This window comes from Pristis pectinata, chromosome 1 (genome assembly GCF_009764475.1).
Source record: "Pristis pectinata isolate sPriPec2 chromosome 1, sPriPec2.1.pri, whole genome shotgun sequence".
NCBI classification, from domain to species: Eukaryota; Metazoa; Chordata; class Chondrichthyes; order Rhinopristiformes; family Pristidae; genus Pristis; species Pristis pectinata.
In genome coordinates this window covers 18,537,537-18,561,825 of record NC_067405.1, presented here as the reverse complement: position 1 = coordinate 18,561,825, position 24,289 = coordinate 18,537,537, and the positions used below count along the sequence as shown (strand labels likewise).

The window sequence follows — 24,289 nt, the reverse complement described above, 5'->3', positions numbered from 1 at the left end:
TAGGGATATGGGACGAACCCAGAGCACCTAGAGGAAACTCAAGCAGTCACAGGTAGAATGTAGACACAAGAGACTACAGATGCTGGAATCTGGAGCAACAAACAATCCACTGGAGGAACTCAGCAGGTCGAGCAATACCCGAAACATCAACAATTCTTCTCCCCCCACAGATGCTGCTCAATCCGCTGAGTTACTCCAGCAGATTGTTTGTTGCCATAGAGAGAATGTGCTAAGCATCTTAGTTCAGGATTGAACTTTAGTCTCTAGAGCTGTGTGGCAGCAAATTAACTGCTGCACCACTGTGCTGCTTGTCGTAATGTAACGTTGGGACTTGGAAACTTATCATTATGTTTTTGTAACTATTTTATCCCATTTCATTTCCTGTTACAACTCAGACTTTCTCATATCCCAACAACAGTAATCTGCACCCACAATGAAACACCTTTTCCTCGAAGAGAAGAAACATCCAATTATTTTCAACAACGTCCTATTATTTCCTTAAGGCTGGAGTTGTAAAACCTATTCCATTGCATTGCTGCCATTAAATATAATGCATTCATATGTAGAGAAATTAAATATGACTCTTACTTGCACCTGTAACTTTTTTAGTTCCTCAGCCTAACAATGGTGTTGTGGTCACTGGAAGTGGACAACTTCCCTGCAATTACATCGTACATATGGTTGGTCAAACAGATCCAGCTCTGATTACAGCCTCAGTAGAAAAAGTATTAGAGGAATGTGAAAAGAAAAATATCAGTACGGTATCTTTCCCTGCTCTGGGAACAGGTAAGTACAGTCATGATAATAAATATTAATGAATATTATTTTCCTGCCAATCATTTCTTTCTTTTACTGAAGAAGTTGATACCTGTTGGCTATCATTCTACGTGAGCCTCAGTGCCACAGTCATAGAGTTGTACGATCAGAAACAGGCCCATTGGCCCACAATGTCCCTACTGGCTATTGAACTTATCTATATCAGTCTACCCACATTGGCCCATGTCCTTCAGCACCTTTTACAACTTTTCGTGAAACTTAACCAACCTGCACAGTTTTAGGATGTGGAAGAAAAGCAAAGCACCTAGGAGAAACCCAGTGGTCACAGGGAGAACATGCAAGAGTGGTTGTTGATGGGTCATATTCTGCATGGAGGTCGGTGACCAGTGGTGTACCTCAGGGATCTGTTCTGGGACCCTTACTCTTTGTGATTTTTTTTATAAACGACCTGGATGAGGAAGTGGAGGGATGGGTTAGTAAGTTTGCTGATGACACAAATGTTGGAGGTGTTGTGGATAGTTTGGAGGGCTGTCAGAGGTTACAGCGGGACATAGATAGGATGCAAAACTGGGCTGAGAAGTGGCAGATGGAGTTCAACCCAGATAAGTGTGAAGTGGTTCATTTTGGTAGGTCAAATATGATGGCAGAATATAGTAAGACTCTTGGCAGTGTGGAGGATCAGAGGGATCTTGGGGTCCGAGTCCATAGGACACTCAAAGCAACTGCACAGGTTGACTCTGTGGTTAAGAAGGCATACGGTGTGTTGTCTTTCATCAATCGTGGAATTGAATTTAGGAGCCGAGAGGTAATGTTGCAGCTATATAGGACCCTGGTCAGACCCCACTTGGAGTACTGTGCTCAGTTCTGGTCGCCTCACTACAGGAAGGATGTGGAAGGCATAGAAAGGGTGCAGAGGAGATTTACAAGGATGCTGCCTGGATTGGGGAGCATGCCTTATGAAAGCAGGTTGAGTGAAGCCTGCCTTTTCTCCTTGGAGCGACAGAGGATGAGGGGGGACCTGATAGAGGTATATAAGGTGATAAGAGGCATTGATTGTATGGAAAGTCAGAGGCTTTTTCTCAGGGCTGAAATGGTTGCCACAAGAGGACATAGGTTTAAAGTGCTGGGGAGTAGGTATAGAGGAGATGTCAGGGGTAAGTTTTTTTACTCGGAGAGTGGCGAGTGTGTGGAATGGGCTGCCGGCAACAATAGTGGAGGCAGATATGATAGGGTCTTTTAAGAGACTTTTGGATAGCTACATGGAGCTGAGAAAAATAGAGGGCTTATGGGTAAGCCTAGTAATCTCTAAGGTAGGGACATGTTCGGTACAGCTTTGTGGGCCGAAGGACCTGAATTTTGCTGTAGGATTTCTGTGTTTCTAAGCTCCACACATACAGCACTGGAGGTCAGATTGAACCTGGATTGCTTGAGCTGTGAGGCAGCAGCTACACCAGTTATGCCATTGTGCCATCATGAAGCAAATTATGTGAGCACAAAGTACCTGGTTGAATCTTGAGACTGGGTTTTCAGTAAGGTTCTATAATGTAAAACATAAGAAATTGTGCTATTTGATAGCATTTGCTGTCTGTTTTGTAAAATTTCAAATGTAATCATTTAACTTGTCATAACAAGATTTCAATTAGATATTTAGTGTTAATATTGTCCTTTCTGCAGGTGTGGGAAAAGTCAAACCAGAGGACTCTGCTGAAAGCATGTTGATCGGATTTGAAAATCATCTAATACGAAACCAATCATCAGCTATAAAGTTCATTTATATAGTTGCCTTAGAACCTAGTGTGCATAAAGTTTTTAGTGACATCTTGCAACAAAATTCACAGCAGGTAAGAATGTTTAAAATCAACTTCTGCATTTTGTAACCTGATAACAAAAGCAGCTAGACGGCATTTAGAATGAAGTGTGGGAAACGTACACTTCACTTTCATGCCCCTTTCTGCTATTCCTATACACGTCCAAACCTATAGCGCATGTCTGGTCTGCTATTTTAAGGTGGAACTTGAGGGGAAGAGCAGGAATGGCTTCCTCACAAAGCAGGTCTGGGGAACAGCTGCAGGGCCAGAAGAGGCCTAAGGAAAGCTCATCATAGGGCAGGGGGATCTGAGTTCCTCTGGACCTTTCAGGGAAACACTGTCCCAGGCTCCTCAATGTGGACAGTGAAGGTTGCATCTCAAAGAGTCATACAGCATGGAAACATGCCCTCTGGCCCACTGAGTCCTTGCTGATTATCAAGGACCCATTTACACTAATCCCATTTTATTCTCTCCATGGGTCCCCATGCACTCCCCCCAGATTCCACCACTCACCCACACACTGGAGGCAATTTACAACTTACCAGGCTGCATGCCTTTGGGATGTGAGAAACCGGAGCACCTAGAGGAAACCTACACAGACACAGGGAGTTCATGCAAACCCTGGACAGACAGCACCAGAGGTCAGAATCGAGTCCGAGTCACTGGAGCCATAAGGCAACAGCTGTGTCAGCTGCACCATTGTTCCATCTACACAAAAGACTGTGGCCTAGAAATTTTGACACATAGCACACTGTTCATATGCACTGAGCAATGACATTTTGTCCAAAAACCTGATTGCTGAACACAATCAAACTCTTAGAACGCTTGTGGGGCATTTCTGTAATTTTGTTCCAAGTACTCCATGCTTATGATGCTCACAAACATTGAGGGGGCCAAATATGTACATTGATGTTAAGTGACATGCAATTCACATTTTTAACACCACTTGCATGAAATGGTTCATGGTAAATGAGGCCTGTGAGTGATGTGGCTCCATAAACAGAAGTGGGCCTCAGTGAGAGGACTGAGGACTGCTTCAGCATTAGTTAAAGGGGGCCCACCCTTGCCTGGTCTGCTGCCAAGAAATCCAAGACCTCTTCTTCCAGGAAGGTTTCCCTTTAAGAACTTTTCCTAGTGATTGCTCCCACCATCCCCTTTACTGGCAATATTAGTCCTCCATAATTCTCTTTCTCAACAACGGCTCAATTGATCCCTTTGAAACCTACCCATTTCCCACTCTGATCCCCCATTCAATTTCAACATTCCCTCCATAACCCAATCCTTGGCCGTTCCCCCAAACACTTCCCTGACTGTTCCCTCCAAGCCCATTTTCGCCCCAATCAATTACCCCTCCCCACCTTCCTATATTTATTGGAGGAGCAGGGGAGTTATTCCTGCTGTATACAATCACAATTGCTGACCCAGGGTAATTGCTGTACAGAAATTATTAACTACATGTTCTACATTACAACAATTAATATTTTTTCAATGTACAATGTTAAGTAATTTGAGATAATGTTGTGAAAGAAATGTATACAGTTCCTGGATAAATCCTTTTCCCCTACCTAAGTTTCCTTGGGATCCAGACAACAGCATAACACCACCTCATTTTAATGGCTGCATTGGTCAGGAAGTCAGTAACCTCACAAATTCTGGCTGTTAAAATCAGCAACCATTCCCAAATAGTTCATTTATGCAGTTTGGTGGCTGACACATAGAATCAGGTCCTATTTTTGTATAAATGAATCTGGAAGACCTGACTGAATATTTATCCCCTTGAATCTCCTGCAGCGCAGCACTCCCTAATCTCTAGTCAAAAACAATATAACAGTCATACAAACTATTGTAACGTTGTTTATCTTCACCATTTTTCCTTCAGAAAATGCAAACATTTGGAATAGACATTGGCAATTTAAAAGTGCTGGTTGCCCCAGGTGACATTATAAAAGAAAGGACTGATGCAATTGTAAACAGTACGAATGTCCACCTTAACTTAAACACAGGTGAGTGGCAATGTTTTGCTTATCTCTGCTTCTTTCAGATATTCATTTCTTTAAAACAATTGACTTGGAAATATATTGCCATTCCTTCATTTTGATGCTAGGTCTAAATTTTGGAACTCCACACCCAACAGTACCGTAGGGATAACTTCACCAGAAAGACTGCAGCAGTTCAAGAAAGTGGCTCACCACCTCCATCTCAAGGACAATTAGGAATGCATACTAAATGTGGGCATTGCCAGCAATGCCACATCCCAATAAAAGTATATTTTTTCACAAATTTGACATAGATTTGATTCTGATCTATGTACCTGAAGTATAACCTGAAACTACAGCAAAAAATAAATTATTGGAAGAAGTCAGTGGGTCGAGCAACGTATATGCAGGCAAAGGGAATGGTCAATGTTTTGGGTTGAGGCCTTGCATCAGGACAATGAGTGAAGAGGGAAGGTAGTTAGTAGACGTGAGAGGGAGGGATGAGACAAAGGTCGGTAGGCAACAGATAGAAAGAAAAGAAGAAAAAAATAGGCAGGTGGAGCCAGGAGACAGGAAACCAAAGTAGATAAGTATGCAGGTAATGGGAAGATGGAACAGGTGGGGGAGGGTGATGAGTCTGGGTAACAGTGGGGGGTGGGTGGGAGAGATGGAAATGGTGAACAAAGAGAGAGAGAACCTAGGTAGACTGGTAGGTTTGCAAAATGTACACGGGGGGAATGGTAAACCTGAAACTATGTTGCCCATCATTATATTTAACCTCACATTTACATCTTCATTTACTCTTGGAATGTCCCCTGTGATGGTGAGGTCGGAATTATGATTACTGATCCTAACACTCTGGTGATGGCCTTCTTGGACCAGTGCATTATTTGTTTTGATAATGTTTCATGATACACTTTTCAAACACTTCCTCAACCTGCCCTATTAATTTCAATGAACTGTGCCCATATCCTGTCAGAACTATTATTGTACCTCTTTCAGAATTGTGCTCTATATTGGTTCTCATTCTTATGAAACTGTAACACCACGTTTCTCAGTATTAAATCTCATCCGCTACCTATCTGCCCACTCCACAGCCTTGTTCCATACCTCCTTGAAGTCCATTAATATCCTATTCAGAATTAACTATGTCACCAAATCTTGTGTCACCTGCAAATATGTGCCATGTGCACTGAAGTTTAAGTCAAAAATATATATTTTTAAAAACACAGTCGTCCTAATGCTAATCCCAATGGCTCTCTATGTACACTTTCCTCTTGTCCGAAAGTCATTTTTCACTACTATTCGCTGCTTCCTCTTATGTGGCCATTTGTCCATCCATGCTGCTCCAACCCCCTTTACTCCATGACGAACAGTCTTGGTGACACTCCTATTAGGTGGCACCTTATCAAATGCCCTTTAAGAAGTTAATTTATACAACATCAATTGGATTTCCTCCTTAAACCACATCACTCACTTCTAGCAAAACAATTTAGCCACAATTTGTCTTTAACAAATCCACATCTGTCCAATTGACTGCTAATTCTGATCCTAATTATAGTTTATAGAACTTACCCTACCACCAAGAGTAAACTGACTGGTCTGTAGTTACTGGGTTCATTCTCAGGCACCATTCCTGATCTATAGATGTTTGGAAATTTGTAGCATGGGCCTCTGAAATTTCCTCCCTTACTTTGCTCAGCAGCTGAGGATGCAGCCTGTCTGGACCAGACAATTTATCCACTTTAATTGCAGCTGCTCTTTCTAGTAGCTCCTCTTCATAAATTTTTAGCTCATCCAAAAGTTCAACTATATCTTTCTTTGCTGAGACTCCAACAGCATCTAAGTTGAAGATAAATGTAAACTACTCATTTAGTATCTTAGCCATTCCCTTAGCCTATAAGAGCAAATTTTCTTTTTGAACTCTGATTGGCTTCATTGTTGGTTTTACAATCCATCCAACGTGTGATGCCCAGAGCCACTGATAGTACTGATAGTCAAGCTAGTGTTGCAAAGCTGTAACTGTGACATAAACCAACAAATTCCTAATGTACAAAAGCAAAATACTACAGATATGGAAATCTGAAACATGAACAGAAAATGTTGGAAATGTTCTGTAGGTCAGGCAACATCTGTGGAGAGAGAAATAAAGTTTATGTTTCAGGCCGATAATTTTTCATGAAAATGATTTTCACAGATACTACCTGAGGGTTTTCAGCAATTTTGTTTTTTGTTGCAGATATCCTTCCTATGGGATGGTGTGCACATTTTAAAGTTGATTCATTGTATTTTTTTTATAGAATCATTGAATTGTTAAAGTGCTAAAGGAATTCATTCAGCCCATTGAGTCTATGCCAACTGCCCGAGCTGCCAATTTGTAATTTTTCTCTCTGTCTCTGACTCTTTCCTAGGGTTTAGTTCTGGATTACTTACTTACATGCAAATCTTGTCAATTGAGCATTGGCAAGCTATTGTACAAAAAAGGGTTCATGGCTAAATTCAGCCTTCTCACTTGATAGTCACCCAGGTTATGGACCTAATGTGAGCAAATGGGATTAGTGCAGATGAGCAAAATGGTTGGCACGGATGTGATGGGCTGCAGTACATTTCTACTCTACATTTCCAATTGTGATTGGAATTGCTGATCATTTTTTTCTCCTTCTGGACAAGAAAAAGGGATTACTACCATCAGAGCAATTGGAGAAAATAGATACTATCATCGTTGAAAATTAAAACATGATACAGCATCATAAAAGTAGCCAATCACTAATTTGTTTGCATTGCAGGGGTTTCTCAAGCTATTCTGACAGCAGGTGGTCAACCATTAGTGGATGAATGTAAGCAATTAGGTGAGTGATTACATTTCATGTCTTTCCTCATCCAGTGAATGCAAGTTCAGAGTGAACCATATATCAATGTAAAAAAACAGGCAGCAGCCACCCATCAGAAAATAATGGCCGAGAAATTAATTTCTGCTTAAAAAGATGGGCGAATTGGCAAGAGCGGATATCACAGGGCAATAGAGTTAGATGGTGCATTGAAGCTGGAGGAGGATTGCTGGGAGCAGGGCGGGTGGGCGGGGAAGATGATTGGTGGTGGTCAATTGGGGGTTGGCCTCAGCCTGGCATCTAGTGATCATGGTGATTGGTGGGCTACTGGAATCAGGGTGACAATTAGGGCCCTGAGGAGATCAGCAGCAAAGCAGGAGTTGTGAAGGGAAAGTGGAAATGATCACCAAGGAGGCAAACTTAATAAAAGAATCCACCTAGAACAAGATGGAAGCCTCAACCTCCCAGCAGCAGTTCACATAAGGTCGCCTCATGTAAATAACTTCGAAACAGGGCTTAGCCTTCACGTAAAGGCTTGCTTCAGTGTGCAGGATCTGCTCCATTCCCAGGCTTTGAATATGGACTCTAACTCCGTGCAGATGCCTTTGGCATCTGTCTTACTGCCTGGAGGAGTCCCCATGTCCTCCTGTTCTGACAACAGATCTGAGGAGGACCCAAAGGATAAGAGGGTGTGACTCTGAGTGAAGCAGGTAGGGGGATCTAAGAGGTAGCGCTGGAGGAGCCTCAGTCCTTGAGCTTGTCCAACAGGTCTGACGTTCTCGCTCCCTGTACAGATGAGAGTGGGGCCTGTAGGAAGGATGAGCATCTGAACCATGGCACCATGGTTCAGGGAGCCATTCAAGAGGGGGGGAAGAGAAGAGAAATGTAGTTGTAATTGGGGATAGTATAGTCAGGGGAATAGACACAGTTCTCTGTCGCAAAGATCAAGAGTCCCGAAGGCTGCATTGCCTGCCTGGTGCCCGGGTTCAGGACATCTCATCTGACCCGCAGAGCAATTTAGAATAGGAGGGGAAAGATCCAGTTGTTGTGGTCCATGTGGGTACCAACAATGTAGGTAGAACAAGGAAAGAGGTTCTACTGCGGGAATTTGAGCGGCTAGGGACTAAATTAAAAAGTAGAACCAAGAAGGTAATAATCTCTGGATTGCTACCTGAGCCACATGCAAATTGGCACAGGGTCAATAAGATCAGAGAGTTAAATGTGTGGCTCAAAGATTGGTGTGGGAGAAGTGGGTCTGAATTTGTGGGACATTGGCACCAGTATTGGGGAAGGAGGGAGCTGTTTCGATGGGACGGGCTCCACCTGAACCATGCTGGGACCAGGGTCCTGGTGAATTGCATAACTAGAGCTAGGATAGGGCTTTAAACTAAATAGTAAGGGGTGGGTTCAACAGATTGGAAAAGTATGGATAAAATAAAAGGGAAGGAGAGTGCAGGAGAGGTTACTGAAGTCTCCAGAATAAAGAATAAGACAAGAAGTTTAGAAAGGGATAAGAATTTACTTAAGGCAACATGGAGACAAATTTGAGAAGAAGGGTGGTGAATACAAGACTGAAGGTGTTATATTTGAATGCACACAGTATATGTAATAAGGTAGATGAGCTTACAGCGCAGTTAGAAATTGGCAGGTACAACATTTTGGGCATCACAGAGTCGTGGTTGAAAGAAGATCACAGCCGGGAGCTGAACATTCCAAGGATACACATCCTATTCGAAAAGACAGGCAGGTGGGCAGAGGGGGTGGGGTGGCTCTGCTGGTATAAAATGAAACCAAATCCTTAGCAAGAAATAACATAGGATCAGAAGATGTAGGATCCCTGTGGGTAGAGTTAAGAAACTGCAAGGGTAAAAAGACCCTGATGAGAGTTATATACCGGCCTCCGAATAGTAGCCAGGATGTGGGGTACAAATTACAAGGAGATAGAAAAGGAATGTAAAAAGGGCAATGTTATGGTGGTCATGGGGAATTTCAATATGTAGGTAGATCGAGAAAATCAGGTTGGTACTGGATCCCAAGAGAGGAAATTTGTAGAATGCCTACGAGATGGCTTTTTAAGAGCAGCTTTTGGTCGAGCCCACTAGGGAAAAGGCAATTCTGGATTCTGGCAATGAACCAGATTTGATAAGGGAGCTTAAGGTAAAGGAACCCTTACAAGGCAGTGATCATAACATGATAGAATTCACTCTGCAGTTTGAGAGGGAGAAGCTAAAATCAGATGTATCGGTATTACAGTTGAAGAGAGGTAACTATAGAGGCTTGAGAGAGGAGCTGGCCAAAGCTGATTGGAAGGGGACCCTAGCAGGGATGTCAGTAAAGCAGCAATGGCAGGAGTTTCTGGGAGTAATTCAGAAGATGCAGGATCAGTTCATCCCAAAGAAGAAGCATTCTAAAGGGAGGATGAGGAAACTGTAGCTGACAAGGGAAATCAAAGACAGCGTAAAAGCAAAAGAGAGGGCATACAATTTTGCAAAAACTAGTGAGAAGCTAGAGGATTGGGAAGCTTTTAAAGACCAACAGAAGGCAACTAAAAAAGCAATAAGGGGAGAAAAGATAAAATATGAAGGTAAGCTAGCCAATAATATAAAAGAGGACACCAAAGGTTTTTTTCAGAAATATTAAAAGAGAGGCAAGAGTGGACATTGGACCACTGGAAAATGATGCTGGAGAAGTATTCATGAGGCACAAAGAAATGGCGAATGACCTGAATAAGAATCTTGAGTCAGTCTTCACTGTGGAAGACGCCAGCAACATGCCAGAAATTTTAGAGAGTCAGGGGGCAGAAGTGAGTGCAGTTGCTATTACTAAGGAGAAGGTGCTTGGGAGGCTGAAGGTCTGAAGGTAGATAAGTCCCTTGGACTGGATGGACTACACCCCAGTGTTCTGAAAGAGGTAGCTGAAGAGATTGTGGAGGCATTAGTAGTGATCTTTCAACAATCACTAGATTCAGGAATGGTTCTGGAGGAATGGAAAAATCGCAAATGTCACTCCACTCTCTCAAAAGGGAGAGAAGCAAAAGACAGGAAATTATAGGCCATTTAGCCTGGCTTCAGTGGTTGGAAAGTTGTTGGAGTCCATTATTAAGGATGGGGTTTCGGGATACTTGGAAGCACATGATAAAATAGGCTGAAGTCAACATGGTTTCCTTAAGGGGAAATCTTGCCTGACAAATCTGTTGGAATTCATTGAGGAAGTAACAGGCAGGATAGACAAAGGGGAGTCAGTGGATGTTCTTTACTTGGATTTTCCTAAGGTCTTTGACAAGGTGCCACATGTGAGGGTGCGAAACAAGACAGGAACCCATAGTATTACAGGAAAGGTACTAGCATGGATGGAAGATTGGCTGGCTGGAAGAAAGCAAAGAGTGGGAATAAAGGGGACCTTTTCTGGTTGGCTGCCAGTGACTAATGGTATTCCATAGTGGTCATTATTGGGTCTGTTACTCTTCACCTTATATCTTAATGAACTAGATGATGGAATTGATGGCTTTGTGGCCAAGTTTGCGGATGATACAAAGATAGGTGGAGGGGCAGGTAGTGTTGAGGAAGCAGGGAGTCTGCAGAAGGACTTGAACAGGTTGGGAGAATGGGCAAAGAAGTGGCAGATGGAATACAGTGTAGGGAAGTGTATGGTCAAGCACTTTGGTAGAAGGAATAAAGGCATAAACTATTTTCTAAACAGGTAGTGAATTCAGAAATCAGAGGTGCAAAGGGACTTGGGAGTCCTAGTGCAGGATTCCCTAAAGGTTTACTTGCAGGCTGAGTCAGTAGTAAGGAAGGCAAATACAATGTTAACATTCATTTCAAGAGGACTAGAATATAAAAGCAAGGATGTAATGTTGAGGCTTTATTAGGCGTTGGTCAGACCACATTTGGAGTATTGTGGGCAGTTTTGGGCCCCATATCTATGGAAGGATGTGCTGGCATTGGAGAGGGTCCAGAGGACGTTTATGAGAATGATCCTGGGAATGAAAGGGTTAATGCATGAGGAGTGTTTGATGGCTCTGGACCTATACTTGCTGGAGTTTAGAAGGATGGGGGGGGGGGGGGGGATCCCATTGAAACCTCCCGAATATTGAAAGGCCTGGATAGACTGGACGTGGAGAGGATGTTTCCAGTCGTGGGAGAGTCTAGGATCAGAGGGCACAGCCTCAGAACAGAAGGACATCCCTTTAGAACAGAGATGAGGAGGAATTTCTTTAGCCAGAGGGTGGTGAATCTGTGGAATTCTTGTGGTATATTTAAAGTGGAGGTTGGTAGGTTCTTGATTAGTAAGGGTGTCAAAGGTTACAGGGAGGAGGAGGAGAATGAGATTGTAAGGGAAAAATAAATCAGCCATGATCAAATGGCGGAACAGACTCGATGGGCCAAATGGCCTAATTCTGCTCCTATGTCTTATAGTCTTATGTCTAATTTACAGACATAACCCATGTCTAACTTACATGGGTCAAACGCGGGCAAATAGGATTAGCTTAGATGGGAATCTTGGTCGGCATGGACCAGTTGGTCCGAAGGGCCCATTTCTATGCTGTATAACTATATGACTCTACAGAACTGTGGTAATGATGCACTATGTAACCTATCATGTTTAATGAACAGATTAAAAAAAAAAATTACATTGCACATCACACAAAAGCATTGCTCTTTGCAGCCAAACAACTAGGCATTTTTCTTTCCATCTTGGGGGGATGACTTCTGGGGAATGACCTTATGGAAAATTTGGGAACTGAAATAATAATTTAATAATACAACTTAATATTAAACAATTAAAAGGTAAATTTGGACTGATAGTAAAAACAAATTCTTGTGCATGCAAAATTGACCACAAATGGAAAAGGCTGCTGATATTGCAGTGAAGGCATAATTCCTGAAATTTGGAAGTAATATTGTAACCTGGAACGGACTTTGTGGTTGTTCTCAATTCATGAGATTAGATGGTCAAAATGGACTTCTTCATTCACAAGCCTATCATCTCACTACATGGATGGCACATCATCCCAAGATAAATGTCCATTGGCTTTAGGAAAGACAGAGGGAGGTACGCTAAGTGCTACAAACAAATTACTGAATTGATGACAATGAAAGCATTTCATTCAGTAAGACTTCTCTTTTTTTTCCCCCCACCATAGGAGTCCAAAGTGTGGATAGCATGGTGACTACAGGGGCAGGAAATCTTCATGTGAAATATATATTACATTTGATTGAATGGACTGAAACAAGTGACATTAAAGCATCTATTGACAAGATTCTAGATGAATGTGAAAGACTCAAAATAAGTTCTGTGTCTTTCCCAGCAATTGGAACAGGTAGGTATAAATACCATTTGCATGTGATAAATTGTATGCTTTTATATTGAATACTGGTTTCTATTTAAGTAGATAACAGAGTCATTGATAACTAAAAGGTCCAAAAAGGGGATAAGCAATTCTTCTTACAGTTCTTCAGAAAATTGATTCTTCGTGTAACACATCTCTCTCTACATCATGTGCCTTTATATGAAAAAAATGTTATAGAAGGCAAAAAAGTATGTGAGCCAGGTAACTTCACCCTGAGACTATTGCAGTTCCAATTATAAAGCACAAGCTTGAAACACACTTTTCACTGACATTTACACTCAGACCTCCTATTGATTGTGAGTTTCCTCTTTTTGCTACACAATCCAGGAAATAAGATATACAATATCCCTGCATTATTAAAACACACAACTAATGGTGACATTGATAATGCACAGGCAAATCTCAAAGGGGATAGACTCAGCTTATAAAAACTTTCATCCTTTTGGTTTCAACAAAACAAATTTGAAATTAGAAAAGGAGCACATACCATTAGAAGTGACCATGAAGATTTCAAATAACCTCAGAAGCCATCTGGTTTGGTAGTGTCTTTTAAGATAGGTTACTTACCATTCATAACCAGTCTGTGCTTATATGCTTCGCAAGCTGCACAGTAACATTACAGTTATCCCCTCAAGAAAGCCACTCAACTCCATCAAACTGCTAGAAAGGACCAGAAGAATAGAAAAAGATTAAGAACTCAACTGTGACCAGCAACGAGAATTGGAATCCACAGTGGTATTGATAGAGCAGTCAACCCTTCAAAGTTCCTCTGCATTTATATCTTAATGCCAGTGCCGAAGTTGGGTGCTGCGTCACAGGTTAGTCAGCAACAATCTGACATTGTCCTATGTACAGCCAGCATTCCAGTCTTTTCCAACATTATTCCATCATCTGTCTGTGACCTATCTCACCAGCTCATCAAATACATTTTTCATTTCATTAAAGCATAATATTTGATTGATGTTTAATATTACAAAGGGTTTAAATCAGGTAATGAGGAAATAAAAAACTAGTTCTCTGGTCAGTAAACTTGTAAATACAGGCCATAATTTAAGATCATAAATTTAACAATGAAGGAGGTGCTATGTGAGTTCTCTTAAACTCATGCTTCGAAGTTCAATCCAGTGAGTAGTGCTAATTGTGTTATTTGTTCCTGACAGCAGGTTGTACTTTGCACCTGAAGTTTATTCCATTGATTTCTTAGGACATGTTATCTACTAAAACTCTTCTAACAATTTTTATTTTTGCTGTTTTTAAATTAACATTTTAAATTAAACATTTAGCAGTCAACTGTGTGTTGGTGTCAAGTATACGCAGTACCAGATAAAAGTGAAAAATTTCCTTCCCTAGAGGACATTTGTGAGCCAGAAGGGTTTTTACAACAATCCAATCGTGTCACAATCACTATTACTGATGCAAGAGTTTCATTCCAGATTTAACTAATTACTTGAAGTTGAATTCCCTCACCGTCAAGCTGGGATGCAAACTCATGTTTCTGGATTAATGATCCAGGCCTCTAAAGAGCAAAGCAATGTGGTCAAGAATGTTATTGATTTAATTAGTTTACTATCTTTGCTTATTCTCTTCATTGCACTGCACTTAACCATTAAATATTTTTTTGTTTAGGGGCTGGGAAACTAAATCCCACTGTCATTGCAAATGCACTTCTGGATGCAATAAGTGAATATGTGACAGACAATGTTCCACCTGCACTCTCCATGATAAGAATAGTATTGTTCACTCCAGTAACAGCAAATCTGTTTCGCAAGTGTATAGAACAACGTTTCAAGATTTGGCAGCATGATGGTGAGGAACTGTTTTAGTTGAAATCACTGTTATAATCCTGCAAGAATTTTAGTAATTATTCCAATTTTGCATTGTTAACTTTAAGCTGCTGAAAGCCAGTTTCATCCAACCTAGCCCCACTGTGTTTCATAACCATTTAGGACCAGTGTGACATTCCCAATTGCTTTATTAAATAAGCAATCTTGTCATCACATGGAATGAAGCAGCCAATATACTGCTAGGTGGTAGTCAATTTTGTTGATTGGTTGTACTCATCTCGAATTGAGACTGCCCAAACACATTGCAATCAAAACTTCCACTGGTGCTAGAGAGATAGAATATTACTTCATTATTCTCATCTAGGTTTAACTTAAAAGCCAAAACCATGTCTGAACTCAATTTTGCCATACATTTCCTTTTAAAATAAAGATGTTTGAAAAATTTATAGTTTTTTCACTAAAGATCATTAATATTCTTGGTTAAAATGATTTCTCATATATTCTGAATGGGGTATCTTTTAAAATTTATAATGCTCAAAAGTGAATTCCTTTGCAGGCATTTTTATTTTTCTGTACATGTTGAATTGTAGACAATATATAATTAAACTGATTTGAAGAGATCTTCGAAGAGCTACTGGTTAAGTTTCTCAAGCTACTTAGAACCACAGTTCCGTTTACTTACTTCAGCATTGTCAGCTTCCAAAGATCACAGTCACATTGTAGAATCATAGAATTATTACAGCACTGAAGAATCTGTGTTGGCTCTCTGAAAAAGTAATTTAGTCCACTTCACTTTCTCCATAGCCCTGCAAGTTTTTTTATCCTCAAGTATCGATCCAGTTTCCTTTTGAAAGTGATAATTAAATTTGCTTCCACTTCAAGGAGTGCACTCCAGATTGACTGCTTACTGCCTGAAAAACATATTCATTGTGTTTCTCCTAGTTCTTTTGCCTAACTCTTTTAGACCTTCAAATCACTTCCCAGCCCTTTCTGCTTTTAGGAAAGCAACCTCAGTTTATCCATTCTATTCATGTATCCGTGTTGATGAAGTCCCTTGTCCCCCAGACCATTCTACGAATGAAGGGTTTATACAGAGTGAACAAAAGACAAGAATGGTTTTCATTGTTGGAAGGGTTGAGAACCAAAGGATATAGATTTAAAGCGACTGGCAAAAAAAAACTGGAATCACTTCTTTTGAGCACCCACTCAAGATCCTTCACATCTATAATATAGACCAAAAGTGGATGCTGTACTCTAGTTCCAAACAAACTAGTGTTTTAGAAAAGGGACAATACAACTTCCTTTGTTTTGGCACATTCTCAAGCATCTTTTGAAAATCTTATTTCCCTACTGTTGACTGGTGGATAAAGCTTGAGGGATGTGTAGCCTGCTCCCATTTTCTTGTGTTCTTCCTAGAAAAGCAGACCAAGTATGATCTTTTGGGGAAAGAAACACTATCACTGGAGAGAAGATAACTGGACTAGGACCTTCTGCCTTTGTTGTCTATATTTGTACTATAGATTATTTTCTTCACAACAGGAAAAATTGATAAGAAATCTGCAAAGAAATAATATTAGTTATTATAAATTTTATTTTTTCAGAGCCAAAAACTCCACCATTGAATTTCGGTCATCAAACTGAACAAGTCAAACCAGACAAATGGGTTTATCCTATCATTCTGAGTGCAAAAAAGCATTTGACCAGCACAGTTGAGATATATGGCACATCAAACAAAAATATTGATGAGGTTCGAAAGGATATTGAAAATCTAATTAAGGAACATTGTAAATGCAAAATAGTAGACAATAATGGCACGTCCAGTTTTTCTCTCAATCAAATGCAAGAAGTTACAGATTTCTGTGAAAAGTTACAACTGAGAGTTGAAATCCAGCAAAACAACATAATAATAAATGGATACATTGATGAAGTTCTGGAATTCATTATGAAATTGAATTCTATGGTTCAATCTGCCAAAGAACAAATGACCAGGAAGCAGGAAGAGGCTCAGATAAAGGCATTTGTGCAGTGGGAGTTTATGGATAATGGAAAATTTCAACCTTATGATCAGTCTTTAAACTGTGACCTAGAGAAAGCTTACCAGGAGAAAAATGAAACCTTGAAGTACAAGAAAAATGGGGAAGCATACACTATTAACTTCAAGAAAAAGCAAGTGGAAGATTCAAAAGGAAATGCGGTTGTCATTAGCAGGAGGCTTCTCGAAGGTATGCTAAGACAAAAGATTATTGCAATAATAATGTGCAGAATATGGAGAAATTGGTACAGTAAAACTCTGTTAATCTGGCACGCTCAGGAGTTTGGTGGTGCCGAACTGGCAGATTTTCCAGACTGTTGAAATGTTATCCCCATTAATACTCCAACACACTTTTAATTCACTTCTTTTAAGATGTTACACAGTAGTGTAATAAATCTTACAATGTCTTAAAGGAGCACAAGAATGGGGCTCTGGTGACTCTAAGGGAGCACAAGAACTGGGGGCCTGAACCTGTTAAAGGGAGTGTGGGAATTGAGGCCCTAGTGTGATAAAGGATATGCAGGAACTGGAGCCCCAGTAGGTCAATAGGAGTGTGAAAAGTGGGACCCTAGGGTGTTAAAAGGGAACTTGGGAATCAGCACTCAGTGAGCCAGATGCCAAAATATTAGGATTTGCAAATTACTGGATAGTGAATCATAGTGTTTTACTATATGCACGTTGTGAACATCCATAAAACTAATTTTATATCACTTGCTATTTTTTATTTAGATTGCATTTTTAATGATCCTTGGTTTCCCTTTTGAGCTTATCTAAAAATAGAAGACACGGAAACCGCTTATTGCTTGATTAAATGCAGGAAGTTATAGACTTCTGTGAAAATCTGCAACTGAGAATTGAAAGCCAGAAAAACAAAACATAACAACAAGATAAACTGATAAGGTTCTGGAATTCATTGTGAAATGTAATTCTATGGTTCAGCTGTTAGAGGAGCAGTGGGGCCATTGATCTGACAAAGTGACAAACCATAGAATTAGCTGCATAGAGATACAAGGGTCTAGTTCTGTTTGTCCACCCTGTTCTACATCAAATGTCCAGCACAGATATTAATTGTCTGTGAGGATAAGATCAAATATCGTAACACTGCTCAGGGTTAAATAACCACTTGGTGTGAACTATAAGGTAGCTTACATGTTATAGCCAATGTCCAAAAGATGAACAGAGGAAGTACTAAACTGCCTTCACCATCCTATGTTGCTTTATTTTTTGATGATAAGAATGAAGCAGGTATTTAAACTAAAACTGACTGGCAAAGAAAAGACATTTATAACATAAAATTGAAATTTTAGCTCGAATTAGAATGTGGATTCCTAATTAACTTGGATACGTTTTATATTGCAGGTATATTTGAACTCCCAGCAACTTGGAGTGACATGAACAATCAAGAATTTGCAATGGTGGATCTTCCAAATGGCACAGTGGAATACAATGAGGTGGCAGCAAGATTCAAGAAATTTTGTCAAAAACAGTTGGTGAAAATAATCAAGGTACTTCAATAAATTTTAATTTCATATTTTCTACTAAGTATTATCTTCAGAAATAAACTAATACATAGTTTTCTAAAGACTACAGGCTAAAAAATCAGTAACTGATTAAAAAGGTGCATTAAATTGGTGTTGAATGGTTGATTTTTAAGCACACACCATTTATTTGTGTCCTTTGGAGGCACTACAGCAATGTGTTTCCTATTAGAATTTTGTAATGACTAAGTTCTTTGTGAGGATCTAAACAGATTCACAAACAAGAGCAGAGCACAGCATCTCTGCTTCTCTTTTCAAAGATGCTGCCTGCTGAGTAACTCCAGCACTTTCCATTTAATTTCAGATTTCCAGCAAATGCAAATGTTTGCTCTTAGCTTCCAGCATGGCTGTTTATTTTGAGGGCCTCTCCAAATTAGTTTGGCGTGCCTTTACCACTATTAAAATGAAGAGAAAAGTCAATCACACGCCAGTGTGTTTTATGAGATAGCAGCCTTAAAGCAACAGTCACCATTTTACAGTCATAACTAATTGTAATACACTACCCCCCTTTTTAAAAGAACATTATATACAATTATAGATTTAATGCTATCATAGGTCTGCTCACTCCCTTGGAGCTCTGTAGTGGTGCTGGTGCCTCTGGAGTCTCACTTGTGCTTCCCTTGGATATCAACCGGCCATTCTCTTCACGATTGATCAGAATTTCACTTGGACCCTCTGGTGCAATATTTTCTGTAGTTTCTTCATGATCTACAAAAAATATCCACTGAACCATTTTTAGGAATCATGGATTAGCTCATCATTCCCCTATTATACCAGCCTTTAACAGCTTACTTTCATTTCTGATAACATCATATCTGGGAGCGACACGGTCCCAGAACACTCTACGCAAAAGATGTATTTCACTGTGTGTTTCGATGTACATGTGACTAATAAAGGTATCTTATCTTACCTTATCATATCACTTAAAGGAGCAGTGACCACTGACTTGAAGCATTATTGGAAGTCTGAAGATAGCATAGGGAGCACTCTCATTAACAATCTCAGCACAGGTATAGTTGAGGAAGACAGGGCATTTTACTACCAAAGTTTGGAATAGTTACCAAGAATGATAATTGACACACTTAAGCTCCAACAGCAGAAATGAGCTGCTAGTGGGAGGGAGGTGGCCAGAGAGATCAATTCCAAAAAATGTTGCCCCAGGGACTTGTCCCAATGTTGCAAGAAGTTTAATGACTTGCTATCAAGGTCAGTGAAAGCAACATCAAATCTCATCTACTGCACACACTTATCATATCACCAACACTTACACACACATCTTAAACCCTACACATACCGACAGCCATTCAATCATGGCAAGTATATCATGAATAAGCATTACTAATACTAATACTTTGTGCAAACAAAGTAATTTGCAACTGCAGACTGCCTGAGCAGAAGGCCCTATCCTACCCATTGGCTCATTTAGTTGAAGGGGGAAGTGCTGCTGTCATGGCGAAGGTAAACGCATAGCTATTGGCCAGCAGTATTTTGCAGATCATTGAAGATAATACTATTGTCTAATCAAATCCAATGTCTCATATTCCAGTGCCCACTCATATCCCAATCTCTTCTGCTTTACAAGATCCAGATTGTTCAAATATCCTCATTTTAGCAGTCCACTCATTTCACCATGACCATACCCATTCCCATTTCAGACCCATAAAAAAATACTACTTTGCCAGATTTCATTAGCAGAGCTCCGTCAGTCAGAAAAAGTAGATTCTGTGTCAGCACATTCATCACTTATATCCACCAGCTTAAACCACGGCATGGCATACAAAAGGGTAAATCATCAGGCATGGCCAGACCATAGCTAGGTCAAGGGAAAAGGGCAGATTATGTGTCAGCTCCCCAGAGGATGTGATTAGTTCAGCTCCCAAGGTTTCAGATGAGGTCTACAATGTGGCAGTCCATTACAAGAATGGAAAGAGTATTTGGGACACTGATCTCACCTTCACATGTAGACCTCCAACTCTCCCCTTCCCTTGATCTGTAATTCTGGAATAGGTCAGTGATCAGTATCCACAACAAATCTATTGACTCCCACAGCTACCTTGATTATACTTCTTTCTACCATGCTTTCTGTAGGAATTCTCATTCTAATCTGGTTTTGAAATGTGGGCTGTTCAAAGTCAATGATACCAAATTTAGGAAGCAGAGTACAATGAAATGTTGCTATTGTATACTATGTTTAGCACTGTCACTGGGATGAATTTCTGAGTGCTTTTAAAATTTTCTCCTACCCTCCCACCTTTCTTTGCATCTTAAAACCTGTTTATCTACAATCTTTTCTAGTTCTGATGAAAGGTCATCAACCAGAAACCAGTCTTTCCACATACATGCTACCTGATCTGCTGAGTATTTCCAGCATTTTTGTTTGTTATATTGGATATTAGAGATTTGAAATAAGAAAATAGCAGTTCAGATTTTTGGAAGAGGTTTTTTTTTGTCTTGATTTTGGTATGACAGCCATTCAATTTCTAAGCTATATATTTTGTTTTAAATCTCTCAGCGTGAATTCCTATGTAATCTCAAATTCAGTATTTTCAACTCGGTACTCCCATCAACTCCAAGTTTTGGGCTTTTCAGTGTTGTGTACAACTAAATTACACATGAAAAGGACAAAATGTGGGACTTTAAATACAGGCTGAATTTCATAGAATCACAGAATTATAGGCATTTACAGTATGGAAGGTGGCCATTTCTAGTTGAATTCCTCTGGTTTCATGGTGCAACACGTTGGATCCCATGGGTTTTTACTTTTGTGATCAGTCTGCATTGTTGGACTTCATCAAATCCATGTAGACTGTCAAACACATTACCCTCATTGGCCTTGTTATTCCCTCAAAAAAAAATCAATGTTTAATTGGACACAATCTTCCCTTCAACAAATCCATGATGACTGTCCCCGAATCGCTCATGCCTTTCTAAATGATGATTTATGCCTTCTTTCAAGATTTTTTACAATAATTGTCCAACACCAAGATCTGGTTGACAGGTGTATAATTATTCAGTCTATGCCTTTCTTTTTAAACAATAATACTACATTAGCAGCTTTTCAATTATCCTGCAGACTGATTTGATAAGAAAAAGATGGTCAGAGCTCCTGCATTTCATACCTTGTTTTTCTTCTGGAAACATTTTCCCCTCTCTCTATTTCACCATATCCAATATTTTTCACACTTTATTCTTAATTTCAATATCTATACTTTTCCCATCATTTGTGAAGACTGCTATTCATTTAGAAGCATACCCACGTTGTCTACCTCCACATGCAGATTAGCTTTTTGGTCTCTAATATGCTTTTACCTTCACCTGGATATCCATTTGATTTTATTTTGTAATATTATTTTGTAATAAATTAAATGGAAAGTGCTGGAGTTACTCAGCAGGCAGCATCTTTGAAAAGAAACAGAGATGCTGTGCTGTGTTCTTGTTTGTGAATCTGTTTAGATCCTCACACATTACACAAAGAACTTAGTCATTACAAAATGCTAAAAGGAAAAACATTGCTGTAGTGCCTCCAAAGGACACAAATAAATGCTGTGTGCATAAAAATCAACCATTCAACACCAATTTAATGCACCTTTTTACCAGCTACTGATTTTTTAGCCTATAGTCTTTAGAAAAGGATGTATTATTTCACACAGTCCCTTTGCTGTTCTAATTTCATTTTGAGTCTCACTTATGCATTTTATTTACTCTTCCAGTATGTTTTCTTATTTAGCTATTAATATCGGGCATAAGCCTCTCTTTTTTTTGCTTTACCCTACTCGGTGTGCTTTTCAACACCCAAAGGTGACTAGATTTATGATGCACAGTCTCCTAATATCTCAGTGGAAATACATTTTCTCTGAAGTAGTTCTCTGGGTCTCTACTTACTAATTGTGTTTCACATTAAGACTACATTTTGTCCGGTGCCATTTTCTTCAAATCCTCTAGCTTGACTTTCCTTCCTTTTACCATTTCCCTAGGGTAGTGATGGGTCACTAAATAAGTAAAGTTGAATGGAATGAACCTACAGCTACAAACACAATCTCCCAAAAATTTCAACAATACTCTCCTCCTGAATAGCATGCTGTCCTGTGAAAGCAGATCCTTCTTAATATGCTTTCACATGCTATTTTATCAAACTTCTGTCCCAGACCAAATCTCTGAGAAAATCTCTTATTTGCTTGAAAAGTGTTCCACTTGTGTTCCACTCTGTTAACAGTGTTGAATCCTAGTAGAATTTGGTTCTAACCCAGTGTGCACTTCTGATCTCAAGAATCAATTCAATTGCTATTTAGAACTTCAGGTTCAAAATGCTTTGTTTTTCAATGTTTGAATTCTTGATAAAGATGCATTTATTTGAAATGATTGAATACTATTAGTGTCAACAGTTAATCTATTTCTACTTTAGAAATTAATGCTGTATAAATGCCTCATCTAGATTGAAAGGATCCAGAATCGCAAGCTTTGGCAAAGTTATTCTGTCAGAAAGCAGACAGTAGAAAGAAAGATTGCTGGGGCAAATGTTGAGCAGATTCTTTATCATGGGACTACCAAGGAGATTACCCAAAAAGTGAACAAGACTGGTTTCAACAGGAGCTTTTGTGGAAGAAATGGTAAGATACAACTTCTTCTTGGGTGGTGACTCAGATGCACTGTGAGACCTTCCATAGATGGGGTAGGAGATGCCAGAAGGAGCAGGTATGTGGGTGGTTTGTGAGGTGGTGCGCTTCTTCTGCCATCGAGACCCAGCCTCTATCCCACCCCCCTCCATACTGCTGTATACTGGCAATCTTTCCTGTTCCCTCTCAGTCCTAATGCAGGGTCTCAACCTGAAACACCTTTTGCCTCCTACAGATGCTGCTTGACCCACTAAATTCTTCCAGTGTTTTGTCTGCTGTTTTTAATGGTGGTTTAGGGATGCATTTTGGCTATGGCATCAGGAAAGTCCACTACCCTTCATCAAATTGTCCTGTGTTATCTCTTACATATACCAAGACCACCAGATCAGAAAAAGAATGTATCTATTAGCACAACAGTCATTCAGCCAAAGCAAATATTGCACCAAATCTTCCCAGGACCCAACAGCAGTCACTCTTTTAACCTATGGGCTTTCATAATACTAGAGGCCATGCACTTAAGGTGAGAGGGGTAAAGTTCAAAAGAGATGTGTGGGGCAAGTTTTTGTTTACACAGAGAGTGGTGGGTGCCCTGAATGCACTGGCAGGGGTGGCAGATACAATAGAGATGTTTAAGAGGCTCTTAGATAGGTACATGAATATACAGAGAATGGAGGAATAGGGACCATGTGCAGGCAGAAGGGATTAGTTTAATTAGGTGTCTTTAGCTTAATTAGTTTGGCATATCATCATGGGCCAAAGGGCCTGTTCCTGTGCTGTACTGTTCTCTGTCTTATATCAAAAGGTAGGTAAACAAGTGTTGGCTCTCCATATTCTAGAGTATGCTAGCGTAATCCCCAACTCTTACATCGGCGGATAGCGTCAGCTACCAGAGATCCAGGCAGCTCAGTGTCAGATTTTGTTTGATAACAATCATGATGTAACTTGGGGCATTATATTACATTAAGAGCTTTGTATTAATACAAGTTCATAGAGCATAGGAACAGGTCCTTCAGCCAATCACATCTGCACTGACCATCAAACACGCATGTACACAAATCCCGGTATTCCTCTCACATCCCCATCCTCTTCCCCCCCACGTCTAGTTCTCCTGCCCTTCATCTCCAGTAAGGGCAATTTAGCCAATTAAAGTAGCCAATCAATCCACCCACCAGCATGTCTTTGGCATGTGTGAGTAAACTGCAGCACCTGGGAGACACCCAAAAGGTCATAGGGAAGATGTGCAAACTTAACACAGATAGCACCTGTCGGAGGGATTTGTGTGTTTGGCCTGCACCCTGAATCTGGCTTTCCTGTAGGGCCCAGTTACACTTTTAATTATGGCTCAGATTGGGACAACACAGAGAAAAAATATCATACAGCAGTGGTGAGTTTCTCAAACAAGGTGATTTAGTCGGGTTCTGTTACAGTGTACACCGGGGAGCACTTTGAGTGACAGCTCAAAGGTACTCCACTGACCCAAAAAACTTCCAGCAATTTAAAGCATTCGCATTACAATAGTTACATGTGGATTTTACAATTTCACAATAATTTATCAGAAACCTACTTTGTAGTATTTGATC

The 24,289-nt window shown here is 40.1% G+C and overlaps 1 protein-coding gene across 2 annotated transcripts in view; it reads left to right on the top strand.

Annotated features, from left to right (window-relative positions):
* Window positions 1-24,289, top strand: part of LOC127571950 (protein mono-ADP-ribosyltransferase PARP14-like) — a 69,206-nt gene that overhangs the window by 39,836 nt on the left and 5,081 nt on the right. For both annotated transcript variants that reach the window (XM_052018720.1, XM_052018728.1), the window contains 9 exons: window positions 610-786; window positions 2,452-2,618; window positions 4,465-4,588; window positions 7,348-7,410; window positions 12,536-12,712; window positions 14,369-14,548; window positions 16,128-16,748; window positions 17,918-18,063; window positions 22,529-22,703. In XM_052018720.1, the coding sequence (XP_051874680.1) occupies window positions 610-786; window positions 2,452-2,618; window positions 4,465-4,588; window positions 7,348-7,410; window positions 12,536-12,712; window positions 14,369-14,548; window positions 16,128-16,748; window positions 17,918-18,063; window positions 22,529-22,703 (1,830 nt within the window). The remainder of the gene's footprint in view (window positions 1-609; window positions 787-2,451; window positions 2,619-4,464; window positions 4,589-7,347; window positions 7,411-12,535; window positions 12,713-14,368; window positions 14,549-16,127; window positions 16,749-17,917; window positions 18,064-22,528; window positions 22,704-24,289) is intronic.